Source organism: Denticeps clupeoides, chromosome 18 (genome assembly GCF_900700375.1).
Source record: "Denticeps clupeoides chromosome 18, fDenClu1.1, whole genome shotgun sequence".
In the NCBI taxonomy this organism is placed as follows: domain Eukaryota; kingdom Metazoa; phylum Chordata; class Actinopteri; order Clupeiformes; family Denticipitidae; genus Denticeps; species Denticeps clupeoides.
Genome location: NC_041724.1, coordinates 4,857,151 through 4,883,919, shown reverse-complemented (window position 1 = coordinate 4,883,919; position 26,769 = coordinate 4,857,151). Strand labels below are relative to the sequence as shown.

At 43.4% G+C, this 26,769-nt stretch overlaps 3 protein-coding genes and 1 long non-coding RNA gene across 6 annotated transcripts; 3 read left to right on the top strand and 1 right to left on the bottom strand.

Annotated features, from left to right (window-relative positions):
• Positions 1-1,840: 1,840 nt before the first annotated feature.
• Positions 1,841-6,333, top strand: faf2 (Fas associated factor family member 2). Its single transcript, XM_028960333.1, has 11 exons — positions 1,841-1,969; positions 3,279-3,347; positions 3,427-3,561; positions 3,634-3,710; positions 3,795-3,933; positions 4,014-4,099; positions 4,205-4,296; positions 4,380-4,557; positions 4,634-4,805; positions 5,446-5,589; positions 5,681-6,333. The coding sequence occupies exons 1-11, from the start codon at positions 1,907-1,909 to the stop codon at positions 5,861-5,863; spliced, it is 1,338 nt and encodes a 445-aa protein (XP_028816166.1). The 5' UTR covers positions 1,841-1,906; the 3' UTR covers positions 5,864-6,333.
• Positions 6,334-7,450: 1,117 nt separating this feature from the next.
• Positions 7,451-19,177, bottom strand: rnf44 (ring finger protein 44). Of its 3 annotated transcripts, none has more exons than XM_028960417.1 (11): positions 18,873-19,177; positions 15,563-15,760; positions 15,245-15,464; positions 14,803-14,970; positions 13,721-13,894; positions 13,473-13,634; positions 13,092-13,207; positions 12,890-12,977; positions 12,625-12,746; positions 12,433-12,532; positions 7,451-12,343 (listed from the first exon to the last, which is right to left on the bottom strand). In XM_028960417.1, the coding sequence occupies exons 2-11, from the start codon at positions 15,667-15,669 to the stop codon at positions 12,281-12,283; spliced, it is 1,320 nt and encodes a 439-aa protein (XP_028816250.1). In that variant the 5' UTR covers positions 15,670-15,760; positions 18,873-19,177; the 3' UTR covers positions 7,451-12,280. The 3 variants fall into 3 exon arrangements, with proteins under 3 accessions (XP_028816250.1, XP_028816253.1, XP_028816251.1); XM_028960420.1 differs by having other exon boundaries at positions 14,851-14,970; positions 18,873-19,176; XM_028960418.1 differs by lacking the exon at positions 18,873-19,177 and adding an exon at positions 16,987-17,542.
• LOC114768244 (uncharacterized) lies at positions 16,952-20,824 on the top strand. The gene is made up of 2 exons (XR_003743029.1): positions 16,952-17,551; positions 20,423-20,824. It is a non-coding gene; the product is annotated as an uncharacterized LOC114768244 (long non-coding RNA).
• A 5,013-nt stretch (positions 20,825-25,837) lies between these two features.
• LOC114768410 (histone H4) lies at positions 25,838-26,639 on the top strand. The gene has a single exon (XM_028960673.1). The coding sequence runs from the start codon at positions 25,870-25,872 to the stop codon at positions 26,179-26,181; it is 312 nt and encodes a 103-aa protein (XP_028816506.1). The 5' UTR covers positions 25,838-25,869; the 3' UTR covers positions 26,182-26,639.
• Positions 26,640-26,769: the final 130 nt, after the last annotated feature.

Genomic DNA, 26,769 nt, shown 5'->3' with positions numbered 1-26,769 from the left:
TTTGCATGAAAAGTGATCAGATCAATTGCAAAGTCCCTCTTTGCCATGAAAATGAGCTTAATCCCATTTTCAGACCTACCACAAAAGGACCTGCTCAGATTATTTCAGTGATCCTCTCATTAACACAGGTGACCCTTGGTGACACAGGTGACAAGTGCTCAGATGGAGATCATTCTGTCATGCTGACTGAGTTAGAATAGCAGACTGGATGCGTTAAAAATGGGGTGATTCTCGAAATCATTGTTCTTCCTCTGTTAACCATTGCACCTCAATTAACCATTTATCAGAACACCAAAAACTTCAAGGAGAGAGGTCCAACTGTTGTGAAGAAGGCTTCAGGGTGCCCAAGAGAGTGCAGCTGCATGATCAGGGTGCCACCAGAGCAGAGCTTGCTCAGGAATGGCAGCAGGCGGGTGTGAGTGCATCTGCACGCACAGTGAGGTGAAGTCTTTTGGAGGATGGCCTGATGACAAGAAGCCACTTCTCTACAAGAAAAACATCAATGACAGACTGATATTCTGATAAAAGCACAGGGATTGGACTGCTGAGGATTGGGGTAAATTTCACTTTTCATTTCAATTTTCTCTGATTAAGAAAACTTTAGGTCTAATATCAGTCCTGTCTCGTGCTAACAGTAAAGCATCCTGAGACCATTCATGTGTGGGGATGCTTTCACATCCAATGGGGTGGACTCACTCACAATTTAGCCTAAAAGACAGCCATGAATAAAGAATGGTACCAAAACATCCTCCGACAGCAACTTCTCCCAACCATCCAAGAACAGCTTGGTGAAGAAAGAAGATGTCTTCTTCAGCATGATGGAGTACCGTGCCATAAGGCCAAACTAGGAACTTGTGGGAAAAACATTTACATTTTGGGTTCATGGCCAGAATATTTACATTTAGAGCATTTACCAGATGCCCTTATCCAGAGCGACTTACAATCAGTAGTTACAGGGACAGTCCCCCCCTGGTGCAATTTGGGGTTAAGGGTCTGGCTCAGGGACACAATGGTAGTAAGTGAGATTTGAACCTGGGTCTTCTGTTTCATAGGGGAGTGTTTTACCCACTAGGCTACCCCCTCCCAGAACTTGTGGTCAATCCTCAAGAGGCGAGTGGACAGAAAAAAAAACCCCATAAATTCTGACAAACCCAAGCACAGATTATGGAGTAATGGCTCTTTTTACACGTTTTGCACATAGTGAGGTTGTATTTCAGCTATATAGCTGCTTTATAAGTGGTATTGCAGCTATAGGACAAATTATTAGGTTAGACTGTGAAGCAGATAGATTAGAATTTTTTCTCAGGAACTACGGATGGCATCTACAGTCGTGGCCAAAGGTTTTAATAATGATACAAATTCTGGTTTCCACAAAGTTTGCTGCTTCTGTTTTTATTATGGCAATTTGTTATGAAGAGTGGTCTGATGAATTGTAGGAATGGGTTGCCATCAGTCAGGATTTGGCCCAGAAGTTGATTGACAGCATGCCAGGGTGAATTGAAGAAGAAAACACTGCAAATAATGACAATTTGCATAAACTTGATGTGATTGTCAAAAAATGCCTCTAATTATACTCCAATACACCATAGAACCATCTGACAAACAGACCTAAAGACATCTAAGCAGCAAACCTTGTGAAAACCAGCATTTGTGTCATTCTCAAAACCTTCGGCCACGATTGTAAATAAACATCGAGGCCAAAGGAGCCGACTTTAGACCGTCACATGACGAGAACCGAGCCAGACAAATAATTGTAACTCCGAAATCGCTTTAAAAAAACCCGCCCGAATTGGCAACAGCTGCTTCGGTGTCGTTGTCGCGGACATGGCCGCCCCGCTGCTCTCGCGAGATCTGGGCGACGCTGAAACGTCAGTGGTTACGGGCTGTTGCTGATTTTAGGGGTAAGATGGCGGCGCCAGAAGAGCAGGAGCTATCTCCGGCGCAGACCGAAAAGCTCCTCCAGTTCCAGGTAACCGCCCAGCCGCACTGCCACGAACGGCCATCGCCGCGCCTTTCGTCCCCGACCCTTATAGCGGAAAGGTAGCGGGCGAGTGCAATTGGCCAAAAAAAAAAAAAAAAAAGCCCCCCCCGACCGACTAGCATCTACGGTAGCTTAGCTGTTAAACTACTAACCACGAGTTGTCTGGCCGCACGCCTTTCAATTGAGCGCCTTGTGGAGCAGCAACGCTCGGCAACGTTCCGTTCTGCCGGCCGAGCGGTTTCGTGGCCGTCTAAGCACGCAAGCTTAACTTAGCCTAGCCGGAAGTAGCTCTGGACAACTGAAGCCTCCTCCGCTGAACTAGCCAGTTCACCCAAAACATTCGCCAGGGCGCCTGTGCGGCATGTCGACGCTGCAGCGTGGAGTTCGAGGGGCTTTCACTCTCAAGCCGGGGAAAGTGTGGCCGGCTCGACACTGCGCGATGTCAAAACCACGAACATTCCCCTCACTTGAAGGGGCAGAACGTTTCCGCGACGTGCGAAGCGTTTATATTCTTCTCAATGAGTAAGACGGTCGGCTTTCATCGTTGCCTGCTCTAATCGGAGTTCCTTAAATTGTTAATGAGTGGAACGTGCTGGACGTGGGGAAGTACCGTGGAAGTACCGCTCTGGATTCATCGCTAGCTGGGCGACCCCCCTGCCTTGGAGGCCAGCAGCGTTTCAGGGGATGGGTTACGAGGATTTTCGGACATCTGTTTTGAGTCATTTTAAGCCCCGTCGACATAATTATAATTCAAGTCCTAATGCTAATTATGCAATAAGAGATTTGGAAATATCGTGACCTTAATACTTAGTTTCAGTTGAATCTGAAGAAAACAACTTGGAAATATACAGACAGACTGAATGGAATAGAAACAAGAGAGGAAATAAGCTGAGTGGCTGGAAAGGTCATAGACTTTAACCTTCTCATTATTATTCATTTCACTGCGTGTAGAGCGCAGATTGGTAGAAGATGACAACGCTGGTGCCGCTTGGCCTTTGGTAAAGTGGTAAAGTGAAGTGATTTGTCACATGTGTTACACAGCAGCGCAGCACACGATGCACACAGTGAAATGTGTCCTCTGCATTTAACCCATCACCCTGAGTGAGCAGTGGGCAGCCATGACAGGTGCCCGGGGACGGTGCTTTGCTCAGTGGCACCCTGGCGGATCGGGATTCGAACCAACAACCTTCTGATTACGGGGCCACATCCTTAACCGCTAGGCCACCACTGCCCCTTTGTCTCACCTGTGGCCCTTTTTTGGGCCTTTTTGTAATTATAATTTTTTCTTTCCTCAAAGGATTTAACTGGCCTGGAGTCAATGGACCAATGCCGCCGCACGTTAGAACAGCACAACTGGAACATCGAGGTGAGGGAAGTTGCTGCCTTTGGGCGTCACAGTTTTTTTTTTTTTTTTTTTCTGTTTAACACTGATTTTTGTGTCTCAGGCAGCAGTACAGGACAGGCTAAATGAACAGGAAGGGGTTCCTAGCGTGTTCAATCCCCCACCCCCCAGACCGTTACAGGTCAATACGGCAGACCACAGAGTCTATAGTTATATTGTTTCAAGGCCGCAACCCAGAGTAAGTACCTTTTTTGGTCCGTTTATTCTCGGGTTATTGTACAGGCAACCATCTGAATGGCTTCTTTTTCAGGGTTTGCTAGGCTGGAGTTACTACTTAATAATGCTCCCCTTCAGGTTTACATATTATACACTTCTGGACATATTCAGGTAATCACGCCGTGGAAGTCTTTCAGCTCCGATTACTTTGCATACGACTGAAATTTTATATGCTTTAATTTTATGTCAACACAGGTTTGCCCTAAGATTCATTAGGCCGGACCCCAGAGGTCGCGTTACAGATCCTGTTGGGGATGTGGTATCCTTTATTCATAGTTTTGAAGAGAAATATGGCAGAGCGCACCCTGTCTTTTACCAGGGAACTTATAGTCAGGTAAGACCGTTATGTATTAAAAAGCTTTTAATGTTTCTTAATGTTGCATCAATGCCATTAAACATTTTGTTGCTCTTCAGGCATTGAATGATGCAAAGCGAGAACTGCGCTTCTTGTTAGTGTACCTTCATGGGGACGATCATCAAGATACTGATGAGTTCTGTCGGTTGGTGCCTTTAAAAAAAAAATAAAAAATTCTTATATATTTCTTAAAAAAAATAAAATAAATAAAATTATTAACTGTAATACGACATTTTAACATGTTATACAGCAACACGTTATGCACAGAGGAGGTCCTGAACTTCATCAACACCAGGATGCTCTTCTGGGCATGTTCCACCAGTAAACCAGAGGGCTACCGAGGTATTGTATCAAGTTTGAGCTTGTAATTAGCCTTGGTCATGCTCAGTGTTCACCGACAATATAACAAAAATTCATTTTGTCAGTGTCCTTGGCCTTGCGTGAGAACACCTACCCCTTCCTGGCAATGATCATGCTGAAGGACAGGAAGATGACCGTGGTGGGGAGGCTGGAGGGCCTGATCCAGCCAGAGGACCTCATCAACCAGCTGAATTTCATTATGGAGGCCAACCAGACGTACCTGATGTCTGAACGTCTGGAGAGGTCGGCATGTCCGCAGACGTATTGATTGTCCTCTAGAGAGGATGTTTGGTATGAGTGTGGATTGATTGCTCAACAGAGAGGAGAGGAACCAGACGCAGGTGCTGAGGCAGCAGCAGGACGAGGCGTACCAGGCCTCACTGCGCGCCGACCAGGAGAAGGACCGAAAGAAGAGGGAGGAGCAGGAGCAGAAGAGGCAGGAGGAGGAGAGAGCACGTCAGAGTGTGTTGGCGGAAGAGAGGAGACAGAGGGTGAGTAGTTAAGCAGTCACAAATCTAACACCAATAAAAACCCATGTTTTAAAGGTCCCCTATTACGATATATTTTATTGCTTTTATACCGGCCATAAGTGTCCCCAAATACTGTATCTGAGGTCTCTCTCTGAAGTTCAGCCTTGGTGCAGAATTACAACCACTTTTATCCAGTCCCACAAGGACGTGCTGTTTCTGTGTCTGTAGCTTTAAATGATAATGAAGTGAGCAGGCATTTGTGGAAATTACATCATCAACAGCATTCACCAAATGCAATGTTAGGCACAGACAGGAAGATGTGTTGCCATTTTTCCAGGGGGAAAAAATGTACCGAATTAACCAGTGGCCAACGCACTCTTTATACATAGGTCCTTTTCTTGTTACTGAAAGATGATAGACAGGCTAGGGGCGCTTTCAGAATAATGGACCTTTAAATGTTCAGGATGTTACGTTTTATTGCAGAACGTTTGGCTTATACATGTTTTTTTTCACACTAGTAACCTGTTTCATTAGAGCTTTTAAGTTTTAGTTCTACACATGTAAACATGGATATATAAAGTGCTTGATATGTTGGAAATTAATTAGGTAAGTGTCTTGATGTATATAGAATGTTAGTCTAGTTTGAATATTTATTTTATAGACGCTTGCTGAGGAGAAGGAGCGGAAATCTGAATGTCTTCCTCCAGAGCCTCCCATGGATGATCCAGACAGTGTCAAAATAGTGTTTAAACTGCCCAACGATACTCGAGTAGAGCGGCGGTTCCTTTTTGCTCAGTCTCTGACGGTACAGATCACACAGCATACATTGAGCAAGTAGGTACAAAAAAAACAAAAAAAACTTACCTCTCTTTCTTGTCTCTGTCTGTCATGCTTAGGTAATACACGACTTCCTGTTTTCCTTGAAAGAAACCCCAGAGAAATTCCAAATAGTAACAAACTTCCCCCGCCGTGTCCTCCCCTGCCTTCCCACCGAGGAGCAGCCCAACCCACCCACGCTGAAGGAGGCCGGTCTGAGCCGTTCTGAAGTCCTGTTTGTCCAAGACCTCACGGACGATTGACAGCTAGCTAATCAGTCATTCGCTGAAAGAGTTTCTCCTTTATTATTTTGTTAAGTTGCCATTGTGCACAAGGGATCACTGAAGTAAGACTCTGTTTGAATAATGTAGGACTGCCCCTTTCACTCAAAATTCGATTTATGTACAAAGACTGCGATGTGAACTGCCCTGTAAATAAAACACCTAAATATTTAAAATTCCTAAAACCCACTAAACATTTTTATTAAAATCAAAGTTGACCATGTTAACGTGTGGAACGACCAAACGAGGGCAGGCGTGTTGGGCTGCTTCAGACATGATTGAGATCCTGGAGGCCACGGCTTCAGCCGGTGGCGCCGCCTGTATAGTAAGCCTGCCCATAGTGTGCCTGTGGTAATTCATAGATGCCTATTTTGCCCTTCGACCATCTGGACGGGCCGATCATGTAAAGATGTAATTTTTTTCCAAGTATAAATTAAACATTTTAAAATGTCGTGTTGGTTCTGACTCTGGTAATATTTCTGTTCACGCTCTTGGTAAACTACATTTCAGCATTACTGCTGGATAGTGCTAACCCTGAAGCCATGTCAATTTTAATATTTTTGTAGGTATGTGGGGGGAAAGGAAAAACAATAAAATTATTATACTAACCTGCGAGTTAAAATATTTATTGTACACATACTTGTGCACAAGTCGAGGACGGTAAGCCTAACACTGATCCTTAGTCACTGTTTGCATGCATTTCCTGCCTGTCTCCGGTAGTTGTCTCCTGGACATTATTTTCTGGTGGAGGTTAACAGCAAAATTTAAAATGACCCATGTGACTTATGTATATACCCATTTTAATGCTCTGTGGTGAAGTGATTGTCATTGTGAAACACTGCAGCACAGTGCATGGTGACAACAAAACATGTCCTTTGCATTTAACAATCACCCTTGGTGAGCAGTGGGGACGATGCTTTGCTCAGTGGCAACTTGGCAGCTCGGGTCAGTGTTAACTGCAAGGCCACCACTACTCAATCATTTTTGGGGTTTGGAACCTTACCATTATAATCTAAAAAAAAAAAAAAAAAAAAAAAATCCAACTTATTTTATTGGTAAATGTTGCAATTTAATATACTTTGTCTTACTGGGGCTGTTTGCAATAAAATCCCTGCCTTAATTTGGTTCAGTCTCAATTATACTCAATGTGGCATGTTGTTGAAATTGGGCAATATCACTTAAATCAGAATGGTGGTATATTTTCTGAGCATACTTTGTTCCTCAGAATGATGCCACCTACTGACCACAGGACCCCAAAATGCATGTTGTGGCAGTAGACATGATGGTCAAGTAAATTGGATTGATACCCTACATATGTTTTGTTACCAATGGCAAAGTATCAAAAACCAAGATCCTTTAAAAACTCGCGTTACCTGTCCTTGGCGTGGGAGAAGCTAAAACAGAAGGAGGAGGTCTGGGCAGAGCCCACAGGCTCTTACAATGAGATCAGGCTTTTTTTTTTCTTAAACAGATTTAATTGAAACATCACAGCTAGTAAAACAGTTGAAAACACTTCAGCCGTGCGGCTTCCGGTTTGTCGGCAAAATGAAGATTCCAGCAAACGAGACATCAGGAATTAACATTTATTGTTTTGGTTCCTTTGTCTTGCAAAGAGCAGGGTGGGGGGCACACGCACAACATATGTGATGGGCAGAGCAAATCACAATAACGAATGCACCACAGCCAAGTGGGTGAGACCAGGTGGTCTTTGACTTCAGTGCACCATGTTATCGAACTGTACATCAGACCCTGTTCACACAGTATTGGGTTATACAGCCAAATATGTGGTCATACATGTGGTCAGCTACTCAAAATGTTGCAACTATCTTGATTGTATATCCGCATTGTTCTCATGAATAGTTCACAGTGATGCAAAAAGCTGGACTGTGATGTAAATGCTGAGTAAATGCTTGGTGAAGGGAGTGTAGTTGGGTAAGGTAGATTTCTCCTTCCCCCAACTACGACCTCCAAAGAAACCCCTTTATTATTCTTTCATTTTTTAAGTATCTAGAAAGAGAGAGAGAGGAGTAACCGTTGTAGTACTGGTATACATCATACATTTATTAGTGAACAACCCTCTCAAATCAGCCACAACAATTAAAAAAAATATGATTGCACTACTCGGTAAAGCAGAACTAGCAACTTTCATTTAAAAAAAGTACAAATCTTAAAAATTTCAATCAGTATACAGATGTATATATATAATACACTATAACTAGTTATATGTTAAATGCTACAAACAATATGATTCCAATGGAATGAAAAAAATTATAGCATTAAGAACCATTTTCCTATATATAATATATATATTAGCTTTTTATTTTTTCTTCCAAATACAAACATGGCAAAAATGAGGTAACTGTAAATGTGCAAGTACCAAAGCAAAATATCTTCCTAACACAGAACACATGCCCCTGGCCCTGTTGGCGGGTGGGTAGTCTGGAATTCAGGCAAGGACCCCTAGAGGCCAGGGGGAGTATAATAACAGTAAACAATCCACTATCCCACCACAGCAAAAATCATTGGTAAACAATCAGTGGCATCTACGGAGCAATCAACAAATCACAAATCCTAAATAATTTTTAGCTGCTTATTGGAACACAATTTTTGCACCACACAAGCTGTGAGATTATTTATTAATTGGAAAGTCACAGAAAGACTACAAGATTCTATATATTTTTTAATTCATTTTTTTTTCCATTTTTGTTACGTGTGAGGATCGGTGGGAATTCATTTAACAAAAAAAGGAACAAAAACAAAAAACAAAAAGACATCAAAAACAAACAAGACATCCCGTAAAATGTAGTGGTTATGTGTTTTTTGGCAACAGAATCACACTTATACGTAACAGTAATATCAAAGTATTATGACTGAGCATTACGTATAATGGGCCAAACACCAAAAAAATTTCAACGGGGAATTTGGTGGAAGCTTGACAACACTAAGTCCCAGACATTTCTTGCTAATTTAAGGCAGATGTACTTAATCGGATCACCTGGGCAGGAAAAGGACATGTTTACATCAAAACAAAAAAGCTGCAGGGACTGCGGGAATCCCCGCCCCAACACACACAGGCCCTAAAAGTTACTGTTGCTGACCATTTTCAGGGTGGACATTAGCACAGCATGCTATTAGAATACATGAGACCCATGGTAGACTATTGCATTCCTTTTAAGTGAAAGTAGCAACATACCTAAAATAGAACATCTAGCACCTTTTCACTATATGGCTTTCGAATATCTAGTTTTCAGGCATGTCTTTTCTGTCACCGAGGCAACATCATAAGCATAAATGTGATATATATAAGAACCCATGTGTCTGCCAATCACAAATCAGCTCTTTCACTGATCCAAAAAGCTAAATATGTGTATTTTTATTTATGTTTTTTTTCTCTCTCGCTTTTTTTTTTTTTTTTGGTAAGAAAAGTTTCAGCGCAATAAAATCTTGTAGTCATTCAGTTCTGTTACAAATGTGTGCAGTACAATGCATGGCAGTAATTAGCTGAGCAGAAAGTCCCCGTCCCCGGTAACCCCAAGCCAACTAGAGCTAGCTAAAAACCAGATGGGACCTGGTCAGACATGCATGCATATTGTGCACAATTAAATAGTATCCCACCCGCTTCTAGATATCTTTCACTGAAAACACACACTTGTTATTTTACTGTTTTTTTTTTAGATTCTTCTTCTTTTAAATCATGCAAACACCTTTAAAATAGTTTGGAAGTGGTCTAGGTAGGATAGTGTGCACCGCAGCACGAATGGGATCACAACCGCTATGTATGTGTTGTTCAAGTACAAGAACACAGAAACAAAATGTAAAAAAAAACAAGTTTGAATAACATACACTGATGATTGGTTGCAGTGACACAATGCCTTTTTTCTCTCTACATTAACTTTTCTTTTTTTTTTATATATAACCTAGCATGCCTGTCTTTATATGCTGTTATATCCACTACTACCTGCAAAAAACACGTATTAATGTGTTATTGTTCTTTTTTTTTATAACTGACATTAAAAATATGCATGGCCTGAGGAAAACCAACCAACAAAATTCGAATGTGTCCCCCTTCATGGCATCACTTCCATTTGAAATTGACTGTTTTCCTTTTCTTGTAGTTACTGAGAGGCCCTGAGTGTTTTTTAATAACTAAAAATATATGCCAGTGAACATATATAAGTATACTTAGATCAGATTATCAAAACAGTGGGTTAAATTCGTAAATTCATTACAATGGCTTTTTTTTCATATGTATATATATATATATATATATATATATTGGCAGACATAACCAGAGACTAAAACAGCAAGGTCCCTTTGCCCAAGAAAGCAGAAAGCATGTCCCCATTCTGTGGGTGTACCTACTACTCAGTGCTTTTTGGGGGCGTATTAGACGAGGAAGTCCTGAAAATAAATCACACACAGAAAAACCCCATTAGAGCGCCCTTTCTGCAATTTACCCCTCCCTAACCATGTTTTTGGAAGTCTTAAGAACAATGAGCTGATACAGTGCATTCCTCGAATGACCCAGCTGTAACTTTGCCACCGGAATCCTTCCTGATCATCACGGAACTACTACAGTCAACTGGCACAAAGGAGAAGTGTCAATTTTACATTTTACAGGGTATTTAAACATTCTTTATGTCTTCAAAAACAAGACGATACTTTAAAACCTCTCTCACATACACACACACACACAAAAAAAAACTATGCGTACAAAGCTTTATCTTTAACATCAATTTACACCCCGCTAACATGGCCTGAGACCTGACAACGCTGCCCAAATATTACACACACCATGTTAGTACTCTGATCTTGTCCTTCGAAATATTCCAAGATAAAAACCAATAAATAACACCATTGAAAAAGGAAAAAAGGAAGCAAGGAAGGAAGAAACAAAAAAAAAAACCTACTGTACATTTTAAAACAAGTGAAACCAACAAAGGTTTTTTTTCTTTTTTTCTTAAGATTAGTAACAGGTTTGTGCTTGTCAAGGTCTTGAGAAGGCAGAGCTGAATTCTTGAAGAGTAGATTGAATATTTGGCTCACAAACAAAGAAAAGCCTGGTCTTCAAAAAAACAGGAAGAAATTGTTCCATTTAAAACACTCACCGCACATATTGCTTTCTGCAAAAGGGCATCAACTTCTCCAGTGTCAGTTTTGATGTCAGGGTTTAAGTTCTACCACAAATGCAGAGAGGTGCAAAGCATGGCATGGTATATGAGCCATCCGAGTCTTGGGTCCCGCAGGTTTACTCTAGCATTCCTTTTTTTATTTTCTCCATCTCTCTTTCTCTCTCATACTCTCTCTGTGTACGTGTTCCTAATTGTTTTAAATGTGTTAAGAATTTTCACAATTAAAATATTGCTAGTCTAAAAGAAAGAGTCCATGCAAATCCTTTGGCGTTCTCCCGGACTGTCATTATTCATAGTGACAGCTCTATGCTGTGTCTGCCAGAGGGACGCGGCTGGCATGGGCAATGTGGTTAAGGCCAGGTGACACTGGCAAGAGGCGGTCCTCTTCCCCCTCCCTACACGGGTCTGTGCCGGACCGTGCTCTCTTTAATCAGAAGCTCCACAACGTCTTCCTCAAAAAACGGAGGCTTTCCTCAATGTCTGCGCAACCGAGTGGAAAACACGGAGGGGCGGAGGGGACTCCAACAGGTATGAGTCAGTCATTTGCAGTCCTTTTTTTTTTTTTTTTTTTTAACCTCAGGCGTATGATTCAGAAAGTTTTAACCACTGCAAGTCATTCTTCCACAATAGCATTCGCAGATAAACAGAAACTGGGATATTGAAATCATTAATACATTATTGCAAAAAATACATTATTAACAAGTCACTTTGCCCATCAACCAAAACAAACATACTATGAAAGTTAAACATTTTCCTCCAAACCGGCAGATAGGCCAGAAAAAAAAGCAACTTCTACTCCTCGGTTAAAACCACCCAGTCACTTGTCTGACCAGTCCTCCAGGCCCACAACTAGGCTTTCCTCCCACCCACCGATGATGCATAACTGGAATTAACGCTTTGCTTGAAACATCAAATAGATAACGAATATTCAATTAAAAAAATTTATAAGAATTAAAACGTAGTGTTATATCTTTGGAATTGGCAAACAAGGGCAGAAAATGAAAAAGGGAAGGTGTTTACAATTCCATGAATATAAGTGGCTAAAGTAGGCAGTAGCGTTCGTTTAACTCACACAATGATGCACAGCAGAGGTCAAACAGGCTCCATACAAAATCCAAGATTGCTTATTGTTGAGTTGGGGATGGGAGAGAGAGGTTGGTTTTCTTTTGGCTGGAGAACAGAGGTTAGGTGGCAGATGTCCCCAGTCACAGACTCCAGTTTTTTTGTTTTTTTTGTTGCTGCTTTCCCACACAGGAGCAACATCTACTCACTCAACATCTCTGTGAACCTCAGACGCATCGGCTCGGCAGATCGGACAAGTGCGATTAGTCTGAAAGACAGGTAAACTTAAATAGTACTGGGAAAAATTGGATGAAAAGGTTTAACAATTAAACAAGACCTTGCATGTACTGGACGTACCTTTAACCATTTGTCCACACATTTAGCATGAAACTCATGGTTACACGGTAACACTCGAAGTAGCTGCCTCGACTCAAAATCACTAAAGCAAACGACACACCTACAGAAAACAATTAAGAATGCAATAAAGTATGAGAACATTACATCTGCACTTTCACAAAGATTTTGACGACAACAGATGAGGAAACATACAGAGTTTGCTCAGATTGATGGTTCTCTTGGTTAAACCGGTAGGACGGCAGCTGCTCTATATCAGCTTTGGTGAGTCCTCGAGGTTTAGCCTCCCCAAGCCTCTCAGCAAGGTTTAACAATGCCTGCGGAAATTAACATTTGCATCGCGCTGAATAATAAGGCTGGGAGTAAAATCAGTCAAACATCAAAGAAAATATGAATTATGCCGTGGAAATCTATCAGCATCCATAAACAGTTACAGTTCCTCCATTGCAATAACATTTACCTCATAGTTCTCCATTTCAACATCATCTACATCCAGATCCAGGCTTATTGCTGGACCTACTGCAGCTGGAGGCACTGGAAGCATTGAACTGTGCAAACAAGAAATGTCAAATAATCAATAGACCACAACCGATGAAATGAAATTAGTATTGTAATATACCTGATAAGAAACAATCTGTGATTAAAGACATAGTGCTACTTACAGGAAGTAAGGTAAGAAGCCTGGGTAATAGGGTGGTGGCGGAGGTGGCGGTGGCAAAGGCTGTTGTAACCTGTATCTCTGTCCACTGACACGACGTGGCAGCACATGCGGATATGGCTACATACAACGAGGAGGGGGAGAAGAGTCTTAATGATGCACATAAGCAAGTAAACAATACATTTAATATCCACGGCACCTTCACTCATTGCAGTACTGAGACGTTTACTAAAAGCAATCAGTGACCTCTCATAACTAAAAACATTACTGGTCTGGTTTCTCTGTAAAACTTATATCGCAATATTCTCAAATTCTCAATTTGCTTTCCAAGACCATTTGCCTCCACAGAATGGGTTTAAACCCACATTTTGACGGAGGAACTCACCACTCCAAAAGGTATTTCCTGATGTAGCGGCTCTTGCGGGAGGTACTGTAAGGGTACAGAGGGAGGCATTGCTGGTGGATGGTGGGCTGGAGGATAAGAAAAAGTCCCCATGGGGTGCTGGTCGCCTCTTATGTCAACCTCATTCTCTACCCTTTGCAGAGGCTGAGCAAAGCAGAAGACTGCACGTGAGTGGAAATCCAGATCAAAGGGAGTTGGGGGAAAACAAGCTCAAAAGAGGGATCACTCACCATGCGCGGATGCTGGGGTTGTAAGGGAACAAACTGGCTCAATGGAGCGAGGTGAGGAGGCTGGTGGGGGGGCACGGGTGGAGAAGGGTGCAGTATAAAATGTTCACTGGAGATCAGTGGTGGAAAGGCTTGGTAAGACACTGGCAAATGCTGCATTGTGCATGCCTGAATAAGCTGCAACAGAAAAATAATAATAGCACACAAAACTTATTAATGATGCATTTAGAGGTGGGAAAGCACTTAAGAGCTCAAAAAGCTGCCTGACTATATATTCAAATCTCTGACTATATATTCAAAACAATGTTTAAATGCTCAGATTACTAGTCATTTTTTCATCTACTCCAGGGGTGTGCAATATGTATTGCTTATGATTATAAACAACAGTCAGTTTTTATATAATAATATAAAAAAAGCTTGCTTATTTATGTATTGATGCACTGCGACCTCCATTGTGTGCTTACCAGCTAACTTTACTTCTTTACTTAGATCTGCCCATGCTAACTGGGGTTGGTCACATTTTTTGTGTCAGGGACAAAATATTGTCTAGTCATCATTAGTCCCAGATACTGTTATAATAGATGCATTTTCTTTGCTCTATATCACACACCCCTAAGGCTTTCTTTACATACTTTAAAACTATAACCAGTCCTTACATTTGGCTGCACAACATGAAAACATGAAGTGAATGTAGACAAGACAGATGTAATGACTTAAGGACATTACAAAATCTACAAACTGCTTTTTATACCTATGAATTTGATCACTAATATCTAAAGAAACCACCTTTGACCACTAGGACAGTCCGATCTACAAGCTCCAGAAATATTATGATAATTAGATATTATTTTTGCATAGTCACTCACATATATTGTTAAAACACTAGAACACAATACTTCAGATATGATGAATATGGTTGCATCTAAGGTAAAAAGCCTTTTTAAAACAAAACAGCTGGGGAGGGGGAACCTAGATGGTTTCCAACAATGGGAATACTGACACAGAATAAAGTTTGAGTGATGGTGTCGCCAGGTGTACACTACACAAACTTCACTGACGTTCCAGCTGTTCCTTTTCAAACTCACAGGAGGAGGAAGGCAGCAGAGCAGAGAGAGCTGTCCGCTGAACATTACCGAGCATGCTGGGAGCTGCTGAGTGTTGCACCCTGGAATAGGCTGCCCGTTGTGGATGGGAAAACCGTGGGTCGTCACCGTGGTAACTGTGTAAGATATTGGAACTGATCCTTGGTGCATCTTGGGGAGAGACACAAAATAGAGCTCAGACAACGTTACTCAGATGATTACAGAAAAATCTGCACAATCCAATATCCATACTTGGAATGAGCCTATTACAAATCACATGACCAATACTGAAGCTTTGAAGCCGTGAAGTGATGCATATCAAACTCGAGCAAGTTTTAAATGGTTGTACTGACCGTTGGGACACACATTACTAAGCTGAATTAGTAATGCTCTGACAATCTATTCATGTGAACACTGGGCAATAGTGGAGAACTGCGCAGCATACCTGGTCATGGAGATCCACCATGATGGGGCTCTGCTGAGGGGTGTGTGTGGCAGGGTGGAGCATACGTGGTGCACTGGTATGGCTGTACTGTCTAGACTCATCTAAAGGAATCTGCTGCTGATGCTGTGGGAAGAGCAGATGGTGGAAGGTCTCATCCTGGTGCAGAGAGGTGTGCAGTACAGGTCTGTCTCGTGGCCCCCACTGCCGCCTTACTGGAGGACTAATGTTGAACACACCATGCAGCCGTTAGATCCAATCTAGCACCAATGGCAGCAGCACTGAAGTTACACCATTACAAAAAAAGCCAAATGGCTTCACCTTCTCCTGAGATGCACTGGGGTGTTGCAGGGCTCCCCAAGAAACCTCCTTTGATTTAAGGGGGCTGTTGGTGGCCGCCTATTCACTGCTATTTCCCATGGTCGCATTTGTGACGTCGTGGGGACGAGTCACACTCAAGAGCAGGAGACCTACAGTGCTGGAGGCACTTGTGTCTTACAGCTTTGGATTGTCTTCACTCTACGCGAGAAGTCAACAAATAAACACTCCATAATTATACCATAATTATACATATCACACAATTTAGTGGCAACATCAGTGTTGACAGCCCGTCATAATACTGGCAATAACTTTGTTACATGTTTTTAAATAACAGTAAAAATAACTTAACTCTATTTAATCTTAAATGGTAGACGCATGAGCATATGCACAGATGATGGATTGCACATGACTATAAAACACACATTTGGCATGCAATACGATAAAAGAAAAGATAGATAAACAAAAGTATACTTCACGTAACGTAATAAAAAAAAAAAAGAGCAAGCTGCAACGCGGGAACAAGTAAAAACGAGCCTCACTTTGTTGGTGGGCTAGGCCTGCTATTGTTCACGTCCCTCATTAGCCCCGTGCGTTGTTCGTGAGCTCGCAAAAAAATGAAATAGAAATAAACACACAAAAACGACAACAAAACGAGCCGCCGACACACAAAGGCTTCGGCTGCGATCGGGCGTCAAAATCGATCCGTCCGACTCGGCGGACAAAGAACCGCGTCGCGAAATGGGTACTGCAACTTTAACAACAAAGCAACGCGGGCCATGTGCTCAGGGGCAGGAACAAAGCAATAACAAAGAGTTGCGCACGGACCGTGGAAACGCGTCCGAACTCACTCGGGACGCCCTGCCGCCGAGTCCGTGTCGTTTTTTTTTTTTTTTTTGTAAAGAAACGCGACCAGGTTTCCTGCTTCCAGGTTTCGTTAAAAGCAGCGCCGCGCTGTCGGAGAGGATTGTGGCGGAAACCAAACGGCTGTTAGCCAGTTGCTAACCAGCTAGTCGACAAAGCGAAGAGCCCACTAGTTCACGAACCAATTCAAACATTTACATTTACCACATTTATCAGGCGCCCTTATCCAGAACGTCTTACAATCAGTAGTTACAGGGACAGTCCCCCCTGGAGACACTTAAGTTAAGTGCCTTGCTCAGGGACACAATGGTAGTAAGTGGGATTTGAACCTGGGTCTTCTGGTTCATAGTCGAGTGCGTGACCCCACTAGGCTACTAGCACCCAAACAAGTTTACGTCTATTTACGTTACCTGCTTGCGGCGATACTCGACGTCTACGTGCAACGTTAGGGGCTTAAGAGAAATCGCGTTATTACACACCCCTCCCAGGGTTACTTCATCCTCGGCGCAAAAAGTAGCTAGGCGCATCCCGGGCTCGGAGCGTCTGACGGCGTGACGCCTTACTTTTCTCCGCGGGGCCCTCTTCCTGTCGCCCTCCCCCGCGGGACTCTCCGGAGATCGGGGGGTGCGCAGGGGGCATCCGAAGAGCCGAGGCCTGGAGCTCGGCGGCCGGCTAGCTAGCTCCGGCGGGTCCTTTCCTCTCGTCCCAGCGCCGAAGCCAGGCGGGTTCAGAATCGACCTGCCGTCGGCGTGTCAACGCGCGCACACGAACAACGTCCCAAGTCACGTCCCGGTCGCCGCAGGTCAAGGGCCCGTGAAATCCGCAAACTCTCCCAGAGGAAATGTCTGTCCGTCTGTTTTTCTTTCGTTCGTCTCTTTGTTTGTTTGTGTTTGTTTGTTTTTGTTGACAGGAAACGCCGCGCGCGAACAGCCCCGCCAAAGTCTAGCGGCCGACACCGCGCGCTCCGGTTTCCGTGCGGAATTCGTACGAGGCCCCGCCCACCGCGTCGCGCCGACCAATCCCGTGCGACGACGACCCGCGACGTTTATTCCGTTTGATCCGACTCGAACCACGTTGAATCGTTTCGCGTGCGACGCCAGGAGGAAGACAAATAATACAAAGTAGAAAGTAAGTAACTTGGCTGCACGCGACACAGACAAAACTTTCAATTTAAACGTCCAGAAAAAAAATATGCATGTTATTTATTATGAGCTTAAAACACATCTAGCGTATTTTTTTGAACACACGCTTGTACAGGTTTTGGTTCGCACAGTGCGCACCACACATTATTTTGCACAAACCGACATGCGACATTGAGAAATCTGACAGGTCGCAAAAAAAAAAAAAGAAAAGAAATAATAATAATAATAAAAAAACAAGCAGAAAGCGCAGCCTCCGCGCCTCAGACGCAGCGGCCCGACGCGGTTACGTAAGGCCAGACGTCCAGACTGGGATTCCGGCCGCGCGTGCCCGTTCACGCAGTCCTGCGGGGTGCGCGCACGCCGACCCCGACGAACTCGTCTCAAAACAACGCGTCGCGCCCCGAGTTGTCTTTTGACGAGCAACGCACCGGGTGCTGCATCGTACCTCGGGTAACAGCGACACACATAAAACAACAACAACATTTTTAAGTACCAACACAACGAGCTGATGCACGGCGCAGAAGCGATCTTCACACCAAGTTGTCAAGGCGAAGGTGCAACACCGCGCCGATCTGCTAACCCATCTGATCGGAGATGACATAGTCCTGCCTGTTACGTAAGGCATGCAGACCAGTATGGCTTCCCACAACATTTAACTTTGTGTTCGTGCATGCCTACTGCACCACGGCGTGTAAAGCACCATCAGGAAAGACAAAAGTTTAGCTAATAAGTGATTTCATGGCAGCCCTATCCATGCAAAGCGTAAAGTAATGCGAGTTTTTGCATCGGCGCCTCTCAACCACTGGATGGGTATAATCACACACACATATATATGGAAAGATCATATTTAAAGTCATTAGAAATAAACCAGACGCGTATATATCAGTTTATTTGCACCGCTTGCGCGTTACGCGAGGCCCTTTCCTGTTGCCACGCTGCAGGGAAAACGCTGCAATGTTGCACACCGAACCGCCGCCGCCCCCCCCGCCCCGAGATGGAGGAAAACAAAATGGTTGTTGAGTCGAAAGGCGCCCGGCGAGCGAGGGCGGGCCTCCCGTTCGCGGCGCGGCGTAAACACCAGAGCGGCGGCGCGGAGGGGTCCGCCAGGAGCGGGCGGACGGCGGCGAGGAGGGGCTCGGGGCTGAGAGGGGACGAGACGACGGCAGAGAGAGGCGGCATCGGAGCGGTCCTGCGCGCAGGCCACGGGAGCGAAAGAAAATCGGGCGGAAAAAAAAAAAACATACAGGCGTGCGCGAAGCGAGCGCGCCCGAGAAATAGAGATGGGAGAAGAGGGGGAGCGGGATTACCTGATTGTTTAAAATGCAAGCATTCGACGCGCTGCTGTTTCTCCTTGTAATTCTTCACATCTCTCGTGTGTTCGGTGCGGCATTATCTTCGGCTGCTCCTGTAAATGGAACGTTCCGTGGGTCCCGGCACTGGGCCGCGGACGGGTGTGCGCCCGGGCGGCCTTCGTCCCGAGTCGCGCGAAAACGGCCGAGCCCGGGAACGCCGGCCCATTTAAAGCGAGGTCGCGCAACGCCGTCGCCGTCCGGTGACCGCGAAATGATTTGCCGAGAGGCCGGACGTTCGGACCTGGGTTCGGACGGTCTTCCGATCCCCCCCTCGGAGGTGGTTGGAATCGGCGCTCCCCAGCGCAGGCCGCTTTACCGTAAAGTTGCTGATAGAGGAGCCGCGGCTCGTCCTCAATGTCATGTGTCGGTTATCAAGATCACTTGAACGTGGACAGGTCGCAGATCGTCCACCGTGGGTCTGGCCCAATTTCTTTAGCCAAAAAACGCTCGCAACACAGCATTCTGGTTGCACCAGGGTGGATTTCGTATGTAAAGCCGCACATATGCACAAGTATTCATGCTAAAGATACATGCACGTTTTTTTTACCCAGCATTCTACCAGAATAGACCGAATGTATTAGAAAACGTTACGTGTGCATACTAGAATTTAGGCAAATATAAAAATTAAATTCACTGTTACACTGAACCACAAGGGTGGCTACCATTTCACTTGGCCTGCTTAATCAGAATCAAAAGGACAAAATATTCAATTCAGCCCTTTTAATCATTGCTGCAAAACAAGCAACCTGTTTGCATTTATGGGATATCTTCATATCACAATCCAGTGTCACGAGTGCTCAAGGCAGCATGGATTGGTGGGTCTTATCCATCACAGCTCACCTGGGACACCATTTTAAGATGGAACTGAACTGTGGAATTGGACTTGGGTCCATGTATGGAACCATTAACTTTAAAAATGTTATATTGCTTTATCTTATTATATATTGTCTTATATTGTTACATTAATATTACACTTGGCTAGAAGATAAATGTGATTAGTGTAGTTTGTGCAACCTGTAGCTCATAAAGTTTGCGGAAGAAAATGTTCTAAGGCTCACCTAGTAACCTGTTTATTAACATGCAAATAAACCATTTTTTTCCATTGTTAGCAGTGCAATATATCTTTATATAAAATATTAAACTGGAGTTATAAGCAACATTAAAATATTAAATAATTCGATTCTGTCTATTCTATGAAGAAGGTTTGCAAGTAAGAATTTCACAGTACTATGTACGCTGTTATTGTGCGTTTGACAATAAACTAACTAACTATGTATGCCACTGCACACCAGTGAAATAACTGACACTTATTCATTACTTATTTTTCTTGTTTTCGTTCTGTTGATGTCAGGAAAATTACTTCGTTGTGTTACGGGTTAACGGGTTCTGCCTCTAGGGGGCAGTAGAAACAAATCCTATATTTTGAAGAGGGGCAGACAGATATTGACTGGTCCCAAAGGAGAATTCAGTAAAGAGTTTGACTTTGACCTTTTAATTTCTTCCAGACATCCTCTCATAATCTTTGGGCCTTAAGTGTGTGGGCCTTAAGTATGATGCACAGAACTACAGGACCCTTCCACTCAGCAAGTTTCCTTTGTGATAAAGCATCAGAACATTAATCAAGTTCAAGTGAGCTTTATTGTCATTTCAGCTATATTTATTATGGTTTTCCGGACTCAGCATGTGTGGTAAATGTCCGATGATCTTCTCAGGTGCCTTGTTATTGTTGATGACAGCTGAAGGTTAGTGTTAGGGATTATGGTTTAATAGTGTTATTGCACTCACTGACTATCTGTTTTTGATGCAGTGTTGGACTCAGTGTTAAACCTTTTGTTTCTTTTTTTATCTCAAAAAGAAGAATCAGATTTACTTAAATGTTTTTTAAGAAATAAAAATTTTGACCAGAACATTTATGCTTAACTTTGAATATGTTTTATTAATGAAAAAAGGATAAATGTTTATGTACAACACACAAACATTTTTAATGATTTCTGTGTCTGTGAGAGATGCATCAGTAACAGCCGCCACCATTACTCAGTCCTCTGTAATGGAGCAAAAAAGAAAAAAAAAAACACAATGATTACATGGAATGAGAACCTTAGTCAATACAGGAAGGCAATAGAGTTAGCCAAGATGGAATATCTCTTAAGGTGCATTGACAGCAATGAGAATAACAGCAGACACAATATCTATATTACTAGAAATCATGCTGAAAACTCACCTCAAATCTCACCTGCTTTTTATCCCTGAGGACCCTGAGGAAATTCTTTTGTTTTCAACTGACCTGAGAAACTTGATGCCCAGCATCATCTCTCAAGAATTCTAACTGGAAAATCTGACTCACTCCAATTTTGACCTCACTGCATTGACTATAAAATTATCTTAGTAACATACAAAGCTCAACATGGATTGGCCTCTGGTTTAGGGCTGTGTGATATGGCATAAAATTCGTATTGCAATATAAATTGAACCATACACGGTAGACTTACAGTACAGACTAAAGGTTTGGACACACCTTCTCATTCAATGTGTTTTTTTTTATTCATGACCATTTACGTTGGTAGATTCTCACTGAAGACATCAAAACTGTGAATGAACACATGTGGAGTTATGTACTTCACAAAAAGTGGAGACCTGGTCTCCACAGTCACCGGACCTGAACCCAATCCAGATGGTTTGGGATGAGCTGGACCGCAGAATGAAAGCAAAGGGGCCAACAAGTGTTAAACACCTCTGGGAACTCCTTCAAGACTGTTGGAGAACCATTTCAGGTGACGACCTCTTGATGTTCATTGAGAGAATGCCAAGACTGTGCAAAGCAGTAATCAGAGCAAAGGGTGGCTGTTTTGGAACTAGAATATAAAACATGGCCTGAACTGTACATATTGTGCTATATAACTTTATTTGTAAATGAGTACCATATGTCCATAGCAAAAGCACTGCAGCAGGAAGTTGTATAGGGGTGGTAGTAGCCTAGTGGGTGACACACTCGCCAATGAACCAGAAGACACAGGATATTTTAATTGTGTCCCTGAGCAATACACTTAACCCCTAGTGGTTCCAGGCAGACTGTCCCTGTAACTACTTGTTGAACGTCACTCTGGATGAGTGCGTGTGCTCATGAGAAGCGTCAAGGGCCGGAAAATGGCTTGGGGTGTCAGGGCGAGAGAGACAGGGCGGAAACAACTAATTCTGATTGGTCTGTGGAAACTTCCTGGGAGTCAAATAAGAATTTTCTCTTGTGAACTCTGGCCACTTGCCTTTCCTTTTCCCCCCAGTTTCTGAGTCTTACTGGCGCTCCTTGTTTCTCCTAGACCAGACGGCCTCTCTATAACTTGGATCCTGGCTTTTCGCTCTCTTTCTCTATGCTTTTCTCCTTTCTTCTATTTTGGGTTTTTGACTTTTTTTTACAATATTTACATGTAACGGCAATAGAAATCTGCTGGTGTTATTTGAAACTGTTCATTCTTTTAACCTCTATTGTGCCATGCCTCTTTCATGCCAGGTAACATCAGATTGGGTGTGTTTACAGTGTTTAGTAATACAGTGCTTGTGTAGAGTTTATTCATTTACACTGATAACATCTCTCCCATAAGGGTCACCTCAGTAAAGTTAGCAGTGGGTCCTGTTTCCGAAATCTCGTTCTTTCAGTCATTACCCAAAGCTCATGACCATAGGTGAGAATTGGGACGTAGATCAACCGGTAAATCAAAAGCATTGCTTTCTGGCTCAGCTCCCTCTTCACCACAACAGATTAGTTCAGTGTCCCAAATGCTACCCCAATCTGCCTGTCAATCTCCTGCACCCTTATTCCCTCACTCGTGAACAAGACCCCGATATGCTTAAACTCCTCCACTTGAGGCAGGACCTCTTTCCCGACCTGGAGTTGGCAAGCCTCAGATTTGGAGGTGCTGATCCTCATCCCAGCTGCTTCACACTCGGTTGCAAAGCTACCTAGCAAGAGCTGAAGGTCACAGCCTGATGAATCTAGGAGGAACAAATTATCTGCAAAAAGCAGAGACGAGATTCTCCTGCCACAAAACTCGACACACTCCACACCACGGCTGCGCCTAGAAATTCTGTCCATATAGGTTATGAACAGAACCGGTGAAAAAGGGGAATCCAACCCTCATGAACAGGTCCGTCTTACTGCCGGACCAAGCTCACGCTCCTCTGGAAAGGATCCACCTCTACCTCACGTAGACTCTCCACTGGTGTCCCTCAAGGCTCAGTGCTAGGTCCTCTCCTTTTCTCCCTCTACACAAGATCACTTGGTGTAGTCATTTCTTCACATGGATTATCCTACTACTGCTATGCCAAAGACACACAACTCATCTTCTCTTTTCCTCCCTCTGAACTACATGCTGCTTCCAAAATCTGCATGTCTAACCGATATTTCATCTTGGAAGGCAGCCCATCACCTCAAACTCAATCCCAATATTCATTCCAGCAGATTCTTCACCACATCAGGATCTTGCTATTTACCTGGACAATTTACAGCTCTCTCCTTCTACAACAGCCCGCAACCTTGGCGTAACAATAGACAACCAACTCTCCTTCTCGTCTCACATCAGCAATCTCTCCCACTCATGTAGATTCCTTCTCTACAATATCAGACGGCTCCGTCCTTATTTGTCAACACAGGCCACCCAGCTATTGGTTCAGTCCTTAGTAATCTCACGACTGGACTACTGTAACTCCCTTCTAGCTGGTTTTCCTATATGTACCATCCAACCTCTACAACTCATACAAAATGCAGCAGTATGACTGATCTTCAACCTTTCCAAATTCTCCCACACCACCCCACTGCTACGCTCCCTCCATTGGCTCCCAGTAGCTGCCAGATTCAAAATACTGATGCTGGCCTACAAAGCCATACATGGAGTAGCACAATCCTACCTCTCAGACCTTACTATACCTCGTATACTCCGAGAATCCAGTACTGCTCGTCTGGTCCCTCCATCTCTGAAGGTAAAAGGAAGACACTCATCTAGACTCTTCTCCATCTTGGCCCCTCAGATGTGAAATGAACTTCCCCTCAAGGTCAGAACAGCTCAGTCACTGAGCACTTTCAAACGGCAGCTCAAGACCTTCCTCTTTAGAGAATATTTAGATTAACTTGTAACCTTCTGACTTATGTATAGAAACTACAACAGAGTGAATAAAAAGATTGTATTCATAGTTGAGGTCCTAGTGAACTAGAATTGATCACTTCATCGATGGTAACATGAAAGCATGTTGTAAGTCGCTCTGGATAAGGTCGTCTGCCAAATGCCTTAAATGTAAATGACAAAGCCCAGAAAGAAATGGTTTTGTTGTTGTTTTCGTATAGGGGGTCACCTGTTACTGTAAATATTGAGAAGGTAATGTATATTAGGAATGATTCAAAATCTCATTCATAGCTGATTGGTGTCCTACAGAAGTAAGTCTGGGTATAAGTCTACAATTGTGCAATTCTGCATGTTTCTGAGTTTTATGCACATACAGTGTAAAATAAAAAAAGTGTTTCAGGTAAATCATTTTCTGCAGAGCAAAGCATCACAATACATCCAGTATATTTTGTCAATATATTTTGTAGAAACATTTCCCATGGAAATATATGAAGGGTTGAGGATTATAAGTGTATATGGAAGTGTATTTGAACTCTGTACACTGGGGATTGTGGACCTTTGTGTGATGCTGAGGGGATGTAATTCATTTGTTTGTTTATTTATTTTATTTCTGACACAGGCCATAAATTCACCATTGCTATCTTATTTTTGTCCACCATATGGTATCATTCCCTCAGTAAAAAATGAACTGAAGAAGAGTTCTCTACCTCTAAGTACCATTCGACCTCTACAACTAATACAAAATGCAGCAGCACAACTGATCTTCAACCTTCCCAAATTTTCCCACACCGCCCCTCTGCTACGTTCCCTCCACTATCTCCCAGTAGCTGCATGCATCAGGTTCAAAATACTGATGATGGCCTACAAAGCCAAACAAGGAGTAGCTCCATCCTACCTCACAGCCCTTATTACACCTCGCACTGCACCTCGTATACTCCGAGCCTCCAGTACTGCTCGCCTGGTCCCCCATCGGTAAAGGTAAAAGGACCACATTCATCTAGACTCTTCTCCATCTTGGCCCCTCGGTAATGAAATGAACTTTCCCTCGAGGTCAGAACAGCTCAGTCACTGAGCACTTTCAAACGGCAGCTCAATACCTTTTTAGAGAATATTTAGATTAATTTGTAACTTTCATATTGTCGAACTTGTGTACAGGATCTACACAGAGTGAATAAAAAGATTGTATTCATAGTTGAATCACTTCATCGATGGTAACTTGAAAGCACGTTGTAAGTCGCTCTGGATAAGGACGTCTGCCAAATGCCTTAAAAGTAAAATGTAAATGTAATAATCTTGGGTTGCCTCATGGGTCTGTTTGATGAAAACGTACAGGCAGGAATGAAAACATAGAGTAGAATATCAATTCGCTCAACTTTCTCTGATTACCATTAATCAAATTGTGGCAATCCTAGTGAATATTATTTGCATTATCAATTCGTTTCACAGATGCATAAACTGCAAAACTCCAGGTGACTTGAGCATAGGTTTTCTGCTTCCTCGGGAATTGTTCAGATAATAAATCTTCTTAAAACGTCTGGTGACAACTTGCACACTGTGAAGAAGGATTCTACCCGCGGTGACGTAAACGTGGTTTCTGGCGCGAAACGCACTTAACTGTTCAAAATGTTACAAAGTAACCAGTAAGACGCGACATTGTATCGAACAAAGGAAGGAACGTAAACGCTGGAGGAGGAGTCGTGACGTTGATCACGTGTTTTCATGCACCGCCCCCTGAAAGGCAGTGAGACAAAGACACACAGCCCTGGCTTCACTTAGGTCCTCTCTCTGTAGGTAAAGCCTGAGCGAGTACGAAGCCGCAGTTATTGTGCCGATCTGACAAGATGTCTGGACGCGGAAAGGGAGGAAAGGGGCTCGGAAAAGGAGGCGCCAAGCGTCACCGTAAAGTTCTCCGCGACAACATCCAGGGAATCACCAAACCCGCCATCCGCCGCCTCGCTCGCCGCGGTGGAGTGAAGCGCATCTCCGGTCTGATCTACGAGGAGACCCGTGGTGTGTTGAAGGTGTTCCTGGAGAACGTGATCCGTGATGCCGTCACCTACACCGAGCACGCCAAGAGGAAGACCGTGACCGCCATGGACGTGGTTTACGCGCTGAAACGTCAGGGCCGAACTCTGTACGGCTTCGGCGGCTAAAACGTGCTCCGCTCCTAATAACAGCAGATCCAAAGGCTCTTTTAAGAGCCACCCAAACTATCACTGAAAGCTCATTCTGGTCTCATTAGGACTGATTTCCCAGTTTGCTTTAGAAGAAAAGTTACTTTATATGTCGGAACAAACGTAAATGTGTCCAGGTGTGAAACTAACACTTTGAACACGAACAAGATTATACACTGACCGTCTCTCGCGGTCAGGTCTGCATGATGGGAGCTGCTGAGAGCCGTAGAAGCTCAAATGTGGTTTATTATTTTTATGTAACTTATATGCTTCATGGAATAAAAAAAGAACTTCTGAATTGACATAATGAAACTATTAACTAAATCCCATAACTATTATATGGTTGTATTGAAATGTGAGACGTGTATTTAGCATATTTATATGAAATAGGGTGGTTGTAGCCTAGTGGGTAACACCCTCGCCTATGAGCCAGAAGACCCAGGTTCAAATCCCGCTTATTACATTGTGTCCCTGAGCAAGACACTTAACCCTGAGTTGCTCCAGGGGGGGGACTGTCCCCTGTAACTACTGATTGTAAGTCGCTGTGGATAGGGGCGTCTGATAAAT

Coding starts and splice junctions, on each gene's coding strand:
- faf2 (XM_028960333.1), top strand. CDS start 1,907: ATGGCGGCGCCAGAAGAGCAGGAGCTATCTCCGGCGCAGACCGAAAAG. Junction 1,970..3,278: donor AAAAGCTCCTCCAGTTCCAG/GTAACCGCCCAG, acceptor CTTTCCTCAAAG/GATTTAACTGGCCTGGAGTC. Junction 3,934..4,013: donor ACCAGGGAACTTATAGTCAG/GTAAGACCGTTA, acceptor GTTGCTCTTCAG/GCATTGAATGATGCAAAGCG.
- rnf44 (XM_028960417.1), bottom strand. CDS start 15,669: ATGCGACCATGGGAAATAGCAGTGAATAGGCGGCCACCAACAGCCCCC. Junction 13,895..14,802: donor TCTGCTGCCTTCCTCCTCCT/GTGAGTTTGAAA, acceptor TTTCTGTTGCAG/CTTATTCAGGCATGCACAAT. Junction 13,208..13,472: donor AGGAAATACCTTTTGGAGTG/GTGAGTTCCTCC, acceptor CGTTGTATGTAG/CCATATCCGCATGTGCTGCC.
- LOC114768410 (XM_028960673.1), top strand. CDS start 25,870: ATGTCTGGACGCGGAAAGGGAGGAAAGGGGCTCGGAAAAGGAGGCGCC.